Genomic DNA, 13,842 nt, shown 5'->3' with positions numbered 1-13,842 from the left:
TGCTGCGTCCTCCTCCTCCTTGGACGTCATCCCTACAAAATAAACCGACACAACTTCCTTCCACTATCACTTATACTGTTACTACTGTAGTGTATGTATTGTGTATGTATGTATTACAAGTACAAAGCAGCTGATATGATGCCACTTGCCCAAGACAAAATTCCCTTCCAGGTCAAATAAAGTTTATTTGATTTGATTTGATTTCTAATTATGTAAAAAATAAAAAAATAAAAAAAAAAGAACAAAAAATAAATCTAAACCTACAACATTGAAATGAAAATGTTTTCTGGACTTTTTTTTTTACTTTCCAGACTTGAACCTGAATCCAGAAACACTTTTTTTTTTTTTTTTTTTTTACCCCCACAGTGAAATTTCTTAATTGAATTACCTTCTCTGCTTTTCTCTGTGTTTTTTTTCCTCACCCCTCATACGATAAGAACATCGAACACCCAATTCTTCCAGTAACCTTCTCTCAAATCCATCAAACCTGTGAGTGACAGCGGAGAGGATGCCGAACATTCCTGATTGAAAATTCCTCAATGAACCTTGGGGGGTGGGGGGGGGCGTAGTGGACTCCTGCTCACACACAGTTTTTTTGTTGGAGTTGGCGATCCCAATCAAGGACTGAACTCAAAGGACTGCACTCAAACACTTGAGAAAGTGTCTTAAACATTTGTCGTCGACATTTTTTAAAAACCTCAGACTCTGAGAAATATATGGCAGCATATTATATGTTGTACTAAATCAGTGCATTGGACTGGCACTTATATTATGTCGACGTAATCGGAGCAAACTATCGTAAACTCAGATTTCATTTCCACCTGTTATTATAAGCCCGGAGATGAAATATAAGATATGAAAAACATATACATTTAGAAGAAAATCAGATCAAGTTCGAAACAGAAAAGGTATATTTCAGTATAGTTGAGATACCACTGCCTCTTAAAAAAACAAACCCAAAAACATTTTATAGACATTTTTCTATACAAAAATATAAGATTCTGAATATTTTGTACAAAATATATCTGTGATAAATGAATATGTAAAATAAATTCTGCTTTAAAATTGTAAAAAATTATTGTTTTGTAACACTTTACATGCTCTTTCCATAATCCAATGACTGTGAAGAGAAAAGATGTGTCATTTAGTCAATATGGGGATTTTTTAATTTCAATCATTTTGTAAATTATATTTGTGGATTTTAAACTTATTAACTTAAAGTGTGTTTATATTCATGAGCCAGATGCAATACAATTTAATCTATCTATCTATCTATCTATCTATCTATCTATCTATCTATCTATCTATCTATCTATCTATCTATCTATCTATCTATCTATCTATCTATCTATCTATACCACTTTATCTTCCAACTCTACCTCGTGTAACAGCACCAAACTGGGAACAAACTATTTAACCTTTGACCTCCCAGAATTTGGGAGGCCACTGAGGGATTGTGGGAATTCATAGCATTACATTCCACTCATTGGTCGGTTTGATTTGTTTACTCGTTCAATTAGCAACAAGTGGCAGTTGTTACATTCTCCACCGCGGCTTTAAAATGTGACAGAAAACTTCTCAGCCACAACATTGTTGAACACAAAATGAGACTTTAGGGGAAAATGCATGAGAGACTTTGAAAAGAAAAATGGCCAAGTTTTTAGATATATATTAAAATAAAGGATTGAATTGAGCTTAGCATGACGCAAAAATAACAAACTGCACAAATGGAGCCATTATAAATTAAATTTGTATGAAAATATCTCACTGGTTAGAAGCTCTTAGTGAAATGACATCAGCGAATATTTAAGTTCATTGATCCAAAGGTCAAGGATATCACTGAATGTGAGCCAAGTATGTCAAAATAAAATTATGAATCATCAGTTTATTGAAATATAATTGAAAAAAAAATGAACCTATGCAGCTTGGCAAGGATGTAAAATAAAAAAAAAATAAAATAAAAAGTGCCCACGAAAATGTTTTAAGCTTCTGTTTTTTATAACGTTTTCAAAGTGCGTTAACGCAGAGGTGCAGCTCGGCTTCTGATTGGCGGGAGGGGGGCGTCAGACTGGGGTGTGTAGGGAGGGGGAGGAGAAGGAGGAGGAGGTGAGGTGGGGGAGTGAAGGGAGGAGGAGGAGGAGGCTGGAGGAGGTTGGAGGGGCTTCCCTTCCCTTCCCTCCGCTGCGCCCGGCCGCAGTGCAGTGCGTAAAGAGCGCAGAGCGAGCGGCGCAGCAGCAGCAGCAGCAGAGGGAGTTCCTCCTCCTCCTCCTCCGCCGCAGGGATTAGTTAGTTAGTTAGTTAGTTGCTGTTTCTGTTTCTGTGTGTGAGCGCGTCAACAGAGCTGCTCTCTCCATGACGCTTATCGGTTCCTCTTTGTGATTTTTTTCTTCGCCATGAGCTGCTTGGATGTGATGTACCAAGTGTTTGGTCCTCAGCCTTATTTCAGCTCCTACAGCCCCTATCACCACCAGGTATGGACCGGCATATATACGCACACGCTTCATGAACTCATTAACACATCAGTATATCTCCTCACTGGAGACTTTACATCAGCGTCAACGCGAAGGAAACTTTGATATTTAGCTTTTTAAAGTCCTGAAAAACCGCGACGTAAAACTTAAATCCATGTTAATACACGAGATTACGCGGCTATTACTCAAAAAATACCGAGAAACCACGGCTAGGATATGTTACAGTATATATGTTCAACTCCTACTACAGCCATAAACACCACGTCGGATCCTCTTTATGTGTAAAAACAAACATGTTGAACAGCCGGTTAGGACCGTGTGCACGCGCTACACTCAGAGACGCTGTTAACTGGTCTCGTGCGTAAAGCTTAAAGCTCAGTGTGCAACTTTCTGTTGGGTCAGTTGACTTTGTGTTTGCCTGGACAGACAGTCTGTAGACCTGAGCAGGAGCTCTGTCCTAACTCTGCAGGCTGAGTTAGAAAAGTAGAAAAGTAAAATATTATTATTATTAGTTGTATTGGAAATATTAAATGCGTTCACATGGTCTTAGAGTCTGTGCAGAGTGTTGTGGAGTTTGTGTGAAGTTGAATTGAATGGTTTATGTTTAAAACTACAGCAACAATAATACAGTTCCTGTCCTTTAAGTATCTGGTCACAATGTTTTGCTGGTTTATCTAATTTTCTACACCTCAGTTGCCAAGTATTAAAGAGTCATAGACCTTTTAATTCCAAATTTGTGTGTTAAGAGGACTTGATGTGTGTGAGAGTCAGTGGCTGCTGGACTGCAGCAGGTTTTCTTTTTTTTTTCTTAGTGAGGCCTTTGCAAACCTGTTAAAGAGCTTTTTTCACTCTCTTAAAACCTCTCAGTCAACATTCAGGCATATTTCACATAGTGCCAAAACTCACTTTGTCACCCGAACAGCCCCGAGGATCAGCCCGAGTCTGCTGATGCCTTCACACACACACAAACACACACACACACACACACACACAGCACAGCTTCATAATGGACATTCAAACAGCTGTGGGGTTTTAAACAGTTGTTTTGTATAGATTATATATGGATTATATTATATATTTATCTTATGAGAATATGATTTAATTAAAAGAACTCTTGGATGCACAATTTCATGTACTTTTAGCACCACATTCTGCACTTTTACTGAACAGTTTTGAGGTTTTTCTGTCATTCTGTGCAGCTGTAACGACTTGTACTTGCTGTTGAAAATATATCTGTGTGCTGAAGTTTATGTGACATAGTGGTCATTTATTAAAAAAGGTCAACTAATACATGTAATTGTTTATCATTATTATAATGTGAGCACTTCATTTTTAAATAAAAAACACACATTTGACACAAGTATAAGTATTACCAGTAGTACCACTGGACACCTGTTGTGTTTTGACAACAGGTTAATTCCTCAGACTAATTTTAATGAGGTTAAATGTGACATATTAAACATTTAGTCACATTTATCTTTAACTTGTCGTCTCCAGAAACTGGCCTTGTATTCCAAAATGCAAGATCCGCAGGACGGCGGCAGTCGGCTGGGCCCCCCGGGGCCGCCGGCCATCAAAGAGGAGGACAAGGAGCTGCCGCCGGGGGCCGAGTACCTGAGCTCCCGCTGCGTCCTCTTCACCTACTTCCAGGGCGACATCAGCGCCGTGGTGGACGAGCACTTCAGCCGAGCGCTGAGCCAGACGAGTGCTTACCCCGCCTCCAGCAGCCACAAGGCCGTAAGAGGTGTGTGTGTCTTTGTATGTATGTACGTGTGTGTGTGTTGTCTCTTGTTGTAAGCGTGGAAACACTCACACCAACTCTCTGCTTTATTGTTTTGAATTTGGATTCCTCTGCTCCGGTGCTTCGTTTAGTTTCTTTTTGCTCTCTAACGGACTGGGACATCATTTCTCTGAATTGACCTTTATCTTCCCTCCTATGAGATTTCCACCTGGTGACATTGAAGTAAACTGTAAATTGTCATGCAAAGATAAAACATATAAAGGAAAAGGAAAACTACAACCAGCCACAGTTGTATTTATTCACCTTAGTCCAATGTGACGTAGCTTCAGTTTTAGTTTTTGTCCGTTGATGTGTCTGGTTCTGTCTTCTCACCAGAGCAGATCAAAACTCTGAAACAGGATTTACATCTAATTTAACAAAACCAGAACTCTGAACTTCTGAAATAATGTGTCGAAAGAAAAAACATGAGGTTGAGTGTTTACCATGACGTTTGTGATAATCATTTATCCTACAAATTTACAATACAATATTAGAAACTGTTTCCATTAACACGTATTTGCTGATGTATTTTTTTTTATCTTGTATCTCTGCTGCTGCTGTTGTTGTTGTGGTGTTTTATGGCTCTCAGCTTCCCTTTATTTTTATGAGAGCTGTTGTATTTTCTGTTACCAGCCATGTGAAGAGAGAGGAAGTGTATTTTCTTGACTCTCAGCTGGGAGTTTCACTTCTCACCTTGTTTTTTTTATTTATTTATTTATTATTTTTTACTGAAATATAAAGAATAAGAAAAACCTCAGTTGGTTTAAACAGCATCTTAAGTAACAGCAACATGTTTTAGGCGACATTGTAGGAGAAGATTCAGAGTGCAGCGGTGAAGCTCAGTGATGTGCAATGTCTTCTACAGAAGGAAAGAAACCGATTTCATCTGATCTCTGCACAAAACAAAACTTCACCTGCTGCATTCCTACTGTCATCATCGTCCTCCTCATTATCATTATTATTATTGTGTAGTAATGCAAAACCACCAATCAATGATCTGAGGATTACTTTCAGTGTGTTAACGTGTTTCGAAATGCTGCTCCGCTCTCTGCTTTGTCACGGTGAAGTGGGAAACAGCGTGAAAATGACGGAAACTGGTGGTCAAGCTAGCGTTTAGAGACAGTTCACCGCTGCCGCCACAAGGGGGCAGTGAATCACATGATGGATGTAAAAAACAGGAAACATCGGAGAGGACTTAAATATGTAGTTTAAACGTGCAGAAGATTTAACCACGGGAAGTGTGAAATGTATTTTTTTACACATAATGTTTGCATTTACTTTAGTTTACGTCTTTGGGAGTGTTTTTCAGTAATATGCAAATCATCTGTGAATAATTGAAATTCACAGCACAGTTTTTTTTTTTTTTGAGGAATCCAGTTCCCTCTCATGAAATTGCATCTCATGCTGAGCACAGAAAAATCTCAACAAAGGTTCATAATCTTGCAATTATGTATCCGGATAATCGAGTTATTGTTTTGTCTATAAAATGTCAGAAATCTGAAGGATAATATCACCACGGTAACGTCTCCAAACTGCTTGTTTTTTGATCACAGCTAAAAAATCTTTTGCTTTGTAAAAAAAAAAATGTCTCAAATGATGAATTGATTATTGGATGGTTCATAATTGCCTGGTGCTCATATGTTTATTTGCACATATTGTTCTTGGGCACTTCATCTATTGATATATTACTTTTTAATCGTATTTTATCCCTACTATAAGGTCTTTATAATTTACCCACTATGACGTGCTTTCTGTTGTTGTCCCTCTGTGTGTACAGTGTGTTTGAATGTGCATCTTTGCGGCTGCAAACCCATTGTCCCTGTTTGGGACAATAAAGAAACTTTGACACTTTGAGAATATTTGCAGATGAATTCTACTTCACAATTAGGACTCAATAAGATATTGTAAAATTAAAGGGATAGTTCAACATTTTGCCATTTGGCCCATGCCATTCCTATAGGTTCGTTACCTTTAATTGTCGGTGCAAGGTATTTTTAGAACAGCTGCTCAGAGCTACACTACGGAGGCTAATGGGATTTCTTGGTTTCCCTCATCAAACTCATCAAATACACAATCCAACAACTCCAAAACGCTCTGGTGGACAAGGCTGTCCGCTGATACGCGTTCCCATTGGGGGCAGTTTTTCAGCAAGCAGTCTCTGCATTTGCCTCGAAAACAACTCTGTCTGGTAACGTTGTGTTATTATCTCATAGCGTGGTGAATGTGCAGGTCACAACTTGTCCACCAACCGAGCGTTTTGGAGTTGTTGGATTGTGTATTTGATGAGTTTGATGAGGGAAACCAAGAAATCCCATGAGCCTCCGTAGCGTAGCTCTGAGCAGCTCACGGCTCTGCTCCGCCGTTCTAAAAATAGCTTGCACCGACAATTAAAGCTAACGAACCTACTGCTATGACTATAGGGATTATGGCAATGGGGCCAATTTGCCAAAATGTTGAACTATTCCTTTAAGGATTGGGGAGAAACAGTACATCTGAAAAGCTTAGAGAATAAAGTGGAGGCTCTTAACTGTGTGAAGTGAAGCTGTGGCCTCGTCTCTCCTCAGATGGATCATTCCCGATGAGCCAGAGGAGTTTCCCTCCGTCCTTCTGGAACAGCTCCTACCAGCCGTCCGTGTCCTCGGCCCTGGGCAGCGCGTTGTCGGCCTCCCACACCGAGCTCTCCTTCCCCGCGGACCCCTACTCCTCCGCCTCGCTGCACAGCCACCTGCACCAGCCCAGCCCGGACGCCTGGCACCCGTCCCACCACCACCACCACCACCACCACCACCCGTACTCGCTAGGCGGCGCCATCGGCAGCCAGAGCTCCGCCTACTCGCGCCCGGGCGTCCACGAGATGTACGGCACGGCGTTCGACCCGCGCTACGGCTCGCTGCTGGTGCCGTCGGTGAGGCCGCACCACCGGCTGGCGTCCGGCAGCTCGGTGCCGGGGCCCAGCACCTCGCCCTGCGACCTCAGGGGGAAGGGCGAGTCGGGGACGGGGGCGAGCTGGAGCGGCGCCTTCACCGGGGCCGGAGCAGAGATTGGACTCAATATGGACACAGGTATTGTTCATGTTTGAAGTCAATGTCTGAACTAAAGGACTGAAATCACAAATTTGATGAGGACAGAGGACGAGTTTAGTTTAGATAGTTGAAACCAAAGAGGCTGAGTAAATTTTGTGCATCTTTAAAATATCTTTATTTTGTGGAAAACCCTCTTGTTTTTGCTTCTTTTTTTCCTTTTTATCAATTAAGAATGATTTAAATCTCTTTTTGGATGTCCTGTCACTTTTTTTTTTTGGTTTATCCACAAGTTTCTGAACGTCATCTATGGTCAAAACCGGAAGCTGGTTTTGCATTTCCGGTGGAATTTTACATTTACGTTTCCATGGTTTTCAGTCGTTGTCATAGTTGCGGTAAATGCATGGATCTATTAACGCTGGCTTTTAACACGGATGTCAATTTGTGTGATATCCATTGTTAAAAGCTGGTGTGATGATCCATGCGTTTTACAGATTTTCATTGAAAAATTCCACCAGAAGAGCAAAACCGGCACACGTTTTTGACATTCGAAAAAAGGTGGATAAAACAAAATGGTCAAAAAACTACTGATCTAGGAAAGAAGAAGTGAAACATTTCTTAAAACAATTGTGTTTTAGTTGTGAATCCAACAGGACCACTGCGTCGTTGTAGCTGTTCTGACACGAAACCATTGGCCACACGTTCTTTAAAGATTTCTTATTGATATACAGTACTGGTTTAATTAGCTGGACAAATTAACTGAAGGTGAATTACAGCTGATTTGGTTTGATCGTGCATTTATCACTGGGACTGCTTGATAGTGGTTATTGGTAAATTAGATGAAGGAGAACAGACACGCCTGTGAACTGGAGCTGGATTCACTTGGAGTTTTATAAATGGAAAATAATTTGTGATCAAAGCAGAACGACAGAATAAGAACAAAATTCAACTTAATTGATAAAAAAAAGTGAAATGTGTGTTTTAAGTGGATTTTCTCCAACACACTGAAACTTTATGGCTTTATTCAGGCTGACATTGACCTGGGCTGCCCCTCCCAATCAAAAAAGCACAATCATTCAGAGAACAAATCTTCATTTATCGCGGCCTCGTGAGAAAGTAACAGCTTCAGTGTGAAGAGCAGAGTTTCTGTCTCGGCCTCAGATCAACTTACCACAAGTGGTTTGAAGCAACAAACCGACTGTCAATCAGCACCTTAACACCAGCTGTCAACTTCCTTTTCTCCTGCCGTCCTGCTTTCATCCCTCCCTCCCTCCCTCCCTTCGCCTCGGGCCAAGACGTTTGTGCTTTCCGTTTTCTAATCTCTCTATTCTTGCCTCTTCCTTCCTCCTCTGCTGCCTTTTTCTTTTCTGTTGCTTTCCCTCCTTTCTTTCCTCCTCTCTCAGGTCTACAGACACAGGATAAGAGCAAGGACTTGTATTGGTTTTAGAGACTACACCTCCACCCTCCTCCTCCTCTTCCTCCTCCTTCTTCTTCACCTCACCTCCCTGCAACACACACTCCCCTTCTCCCTTCTTCTCCTCTCCTTCTTCAGCTGCAGCCTCTTCCTCCTCCTCCTCCTCCTCCTCCTCCAGTCCTGCTCTGCTCTGCTCTGTCGCTCTGCTGCTGTTATGGGAATGACTGACAAGAGAAACATGACGGCCGTTGGTTGGTTGGTTGTTTTTTCTTTTTTCTTTCTTTTTTGCTGTAACGGCTTCTGGTCTACTTGCAGCTCTGTGTTACGGTGGACTGTGCAGCAGCAGCAGCAGCAGCAGCTGAGCTGAGCTGAACGCTGGCGGTGCGGATACAAAAGCGAGCGTGGAAACAAAAAACACACAAAAAAATAAAAGAAAGAAAGAGGAGAGAGAGAGAGAGAAAAAAAGTGGACTCACAAAGATGAGCGAGAGAATCTGATCTGATCTGATCTTGACGGACGTGGACAAAGACTCAGAGACTCTTTGTGCTTCTGTAACAGGCAGGGACGACATTCCTAAACTGGAAAAAGTCTGGGGACAGACGGACAGAGACACATGTTGTGTTGTCAAACTCCAAAGACAAGCGGCTTGAAGGACTTGGCAGGACTTGCCTCACTGGGACAACTGGGCTGCAGACACTGGGAGAGTGTGTTATGGCTGCAAGAGAAAAGGGCCACGTCGGTGCCGAGGAGGCCGCACAGCAAGAAGAATCTGGAGCGCAAACATTTCATGCACACGGTTTACATGGATCCCCTCGGCCTTTTGCATGGTGTTTAAATGACATCTAGATATAACAAAGTCTTGATTTCCACAGGTTTAACTGTGTCCTAGCTCCATACGATGCACAAACTCCATGCAGCATTTAAAGAAAAAGAAAAAAAAAATCAAATTAAAGTCCGTGCGCACGTTATTTCCTCCTGATTTACGACCAGGCAGTTGCTCCACAGTGCAGAGCTGCTGACAGCTGCACAAAAAAAAAAAAAAAAGTTTAAATAGACTGGTGAGGCAGCTACCAGGAGGAGGATCTTAGAAAAACACTAAATGCTGCTAAGCCAGTTGACCAACAGTCTCATGGAGGAGCCAACTGTGCTGCTGCTGCTGCTGCTGCTGCTGCTGCTGCTGAGGCGGTGGCGGCGGCAGCAGCAGCAGCAGCAGCAGCGACGGCGGCTATTCCTGCCAGGACAGATCGTTCTTAAGTTCACAGTTAAGTCAAGTTCACGGTGTGATACCACAGGTGCAAACCCTTTTAATGGGCGGTGTGGAGCTGGGACACAGTTGTCTCATTAAGGTGTTACACTGACGACAAGGTTCGGTGGTTTGCAAGTCGAATAACGTCTGGACAGCTGTGTTAAAGTGTCATGATTTTTTATATTCATTCATAGTCCAACATGTTGGGGCTGAAACAGACACTTGAATTCAGTGCTGAGCAGAGAATGAGCAGGTCATTGATCAAACACTAAACATTTCCACCTTTAAACTTCTCAAGTATTATTTTTTTTTCTGTGTTTTATATGATTGAATACTTTTAGGACCTTTTGGCTCTACAAAACAAGCAAACACTTTAGACATTTCCCCCTATTTCAAGCCTATACCCCCTAAAATTTAACATAACAAATAATTGATTATGAGACATTATTTACTAATTTAAAGCTACACGATGTAACTTTAAAAATACTTCAGTTAAATATTCTCCGAAACAAGTCTTAAATGTGCAGAGGAACAGCAGCAGCAGCAGCAGCAGCAGTGCAGAGGTCAGAGGTCAGAGGTGGGAGCTCAGCATTAGCAGCTGGGAAAACATTGTTATGGCTGAGTCACAGGTTAGAAAACTCCAGATTCCTGCATTAGTTGAGGTGACGCAGGTGAGGAGGTGGGCGGAGCCACAGCAGCTACAACAACACACAGAAACTGCACATTGTAGCTTTAGAAGTATTTAAATAATTGATATTTGTGAACGAGATGAACTTTAGACGCCTTTTTAACTGTAAATTACACACAAAAAAACCCACAAAAGCAATATTGACACTTGCTTTAGTTATAACTCCCCAGTCATTATATACAGTATTACACACCGATAATAACTGAGGTGTGAACATCCTCAGGTGTTTGGGCAACCCTTTAATTTACAGGCCGTTAACTGCGTCAATTTCGGTAACACTTTATAATATGTACACACTATTAAGCGTTAGTTAAGCATTAATAAAGACTGAATTCTTCATTTATAGCACATGAATACTCATTAGTATGTAGTTTATAAATATAGTTAGTGCTTATCAATGATGAGTAAAACATTGTTAACTGTATATAAACTACACACTAATAAGTATTCATGTGTTATAAATGATGAATTCACTATTTAATGCGTAACTAATGCTTAATAGTGTGCACTTATTATAGAGTGTTACCTAAATTTTATAGTAATGTCGAGAAATATAGCCAAGAAATAGCGATTGATTGCGTAGAAATAGCCCAGAAATAACAGTCAAGGCATGAAAAGCATGTGTAATCTTTTGCCTTTATGAAAAACATGACATTACTATGAAATTGACCGTTATTTCTTGGCTATTTCTTGACATTACTTTGCAATTAATTGTTATTTCCATTTCTTGACCTTATCATGCAATTAACGGCCTGTAATTTAAAGGGTTATCGGTGTTGGATTGATCGGAAAATGCACATAGCAGCAGCTGAAGAACTGAACCCTTTCCTTTATTGATTATCATTAACCAACGTTCAGCTCAGTGTAAAATGCTGCGATCCTGGACCCAACATAATCAGCACCACGTATCTATAGTGATATGGGATATATAAAAAAAAACACACACATAGGACTGTGTCAACAATAGAAATATAAACTTTACACCAGTGACTGCAGAGAAAGAGAGAGAGAGAAAGAGAGGAGGGGTCTCTGATGAATGAGGAGAACGACGGCTATTTGAAGCCACTTGACTCTTTCTCGCCTGCTCCCCTGCAGCTGTCAACGACAACTGCTCCTCAACTCAGTACACACTACAACACACACTACACACTACACACTACAACACACTCCCCCCTGTGCAGTGTTTCAAGCCCCGGCCTATGAACTTAATAAAAGGGAGCATTTAGTGTGAGGTGGATCCTGCTCTACTGGGACAACTGGTGTGATATAAGTGAAGGCAGCAGAGACTAGTGGACACACACATAGACACACACATGCACACATATGCACACACACCTGTCATATAGTAAGTTGTTAGTGTGTTTGTATGCACAGGCACGTGTCTGTACTTATTATACTTACAAGGACCGAGGACGTTCATCGCTTTATTGTTTTTAATACTCAAAGTGGAGATGACTGTAACTGGGGTCTGGTCTAGATTAGTGTTAGTAGTAATAAAGATTAGTTTGAAACGAACGATGATGCTGGCATTATCATATCATATCTTAGATATTATTATATCTTCAATAAATCCTCTGAAAAGACCAGAACCAGTTGTTCATGTTGCTTCGACTTCTGTCTCCAATGTCGTCCAGAAAGAACCTGAATTTACCTGAATTAAGAACGTGATTTAACTTCTCATATTGTTGATTTAACTTATTGATTTAATATCATCTACGTATCAGGGGGACGATCAGTTTCTTGATGTAAATGTCTCATTCATACTTTCTGGACGACTTTAGAGCTCAGTGGACAGAAACAAAACACTTTGTTCATTGGCTAATTTCACAAGCATTTAGTGTTTTCGTTAAATAATAAAGAAATAATGCTATATATAACTTACAAAGGTCCTTTTAAGTATAGTAAAACAGAGTCTGTGTGTGTGTTAATGTGTGTGTGTGTCCACTCGTCTGATGCTGCAGCCGTTCATGTGAAACTGTGACATCTCTTCCTTTCCTCCCGGTGCACCACCACCACCACCACCACCACCACCACCGACTGTAAATCAGCAGCCGCAGCATGCAGCCGTGTTCGATGTGAATATATTAATATATTGCCTAAAGTATTTGTTTCTGTTGATCTCACTCCAGTGTAAAGTCTTTGTATGAATTTGCTGTATTATAAAAGAAAAACAGCACCGTCGTGCTCAAAGGTGAATCTGACTGGCTGTTCTGTCGTTATTTTGGGGAAATCTGAATCTACTGTATGAACATTAAGGTCATAATAACATGAGGCTCTACTTTACTGCTGAGTAAATATCTCTGCTTTTTCTCTCATAGGCAGGTGCTACTGGACCTTTGTCACCATCATAACAATAATAAAACATGTGGTTTACTGTAGGTTGATAAAAAAAAATCATGATTTTGGTAAAACATCAAGGTTTCAGTTACAACAGGTACTTTTTCTTTCGGTTAAAGAAGCTTCATCATCATCTATTCGTTACTATAATATACGACGAGTATTAGGGCCACATTGAGAAAAAATAAATTCCCAGACTTCAAGAATAAAGTTGTAAATTTACAAGAATAAAGTCATAATATTTTAACCTGTTGTTTAAGAGAACTTTATTCTCATAAAATTACGACTTTATCCTTGAAGTCTGTGATTTTTTTTTTCTTCTCAATGTGGCCCTAATACTCCGTCATAATAATAAAACCATGGTAAATGTTGTGAAGTAATTAACAAGAAATGGACAGCATGCAGGCAACCGATCCATCCATCCATCCGTCCGTCCGTCCGTCCATCCATCCATCCTCCTTTGCTCCTGTCGCCTCACAATAAAACCCAACTAATTCACATAATAAGCCGCTGGTCCAGGAGGAAAAGCCGCTATAGATGGTTTGCAGTCACGTGATGCCAATGTTGCACACACACATTGTAACATCGTATATGATAAATAACGTTATCCGACGCTCCATGGATTGATCTCTCACCGGCTTTGTTAAAAACAAATGCACATGGCCTGAAAAGTGACTGGATTTGCATAGTTCCCCTTTAAAGGGACATTATGTAACTTCTCCTGTTATCTATTCACGAAAATCAATTATTTTGTTCAATAGTATGTTTTTCACCCCCATCAACAAACTGAAGTGTTCCGGTAAGCTCTGAATTTGCCGTTCATATCAGTCAGGTAAACAATACGATATCGGCATGACAACATATTGTCACGTGTATTGTTTTGCCT

The 13,842-nt window shown here is 40.7% G+C and overlaps 1 protein-coding gene across 1 annotated transcript in view; it reads left to right on the top strand.

Annotated features, from left to right (window-relative positions):
- Positions 1-8,855, top strand: part of vgll2a (vestigial-like family member 2a) — a 261,801-nt gene extending 252,946 nt beyond the window's left edge. The window contains exons 2-5 of the mRNA XM_084000690.1: positions 2,250-2,471; positions 3,969-4,215; positions 6,816-7,313; positions 8,675-8,855. Coding sequence (XP_083856816.1) covers positions 2,394-2,471; positions 3,969-4,215; positions 6,816-7,313; positions 8,675-8,718 — 867 coding nt within the window. The 5' untranslated portion in view covers positions 2,250-2,393 and the 3' untranslated portion in view covers positions 8,719-8,855. The remainder of the gene's footprint in view (positions 1-2,249; positions 2,472-3,968; positions 4,216-6,815; positions 7,314-8,674) is intronic.
- The last annotated feature ends 4,987 nt before the right edge of the window (positions 8,856-13,842 follow it).

The sequence above is a fragment of the Trachurus trachurus genome, assembly GCF_905171665.1.
Source record: "Trachurus trachurus genome assembly, chromosome: 24".
Classification (NCBI taxonomy): domain Eukaryota; kingdom Metazoa; phylum Chordata; class Actinopteri; order Carangiformes; family Carangidae; genus Trachurus; species Trachurus trachurus.
Note: the sequence above shows the minus strand (reverse complement) of the source record. Positions and strands in the feature narration are given on the sequence as shown.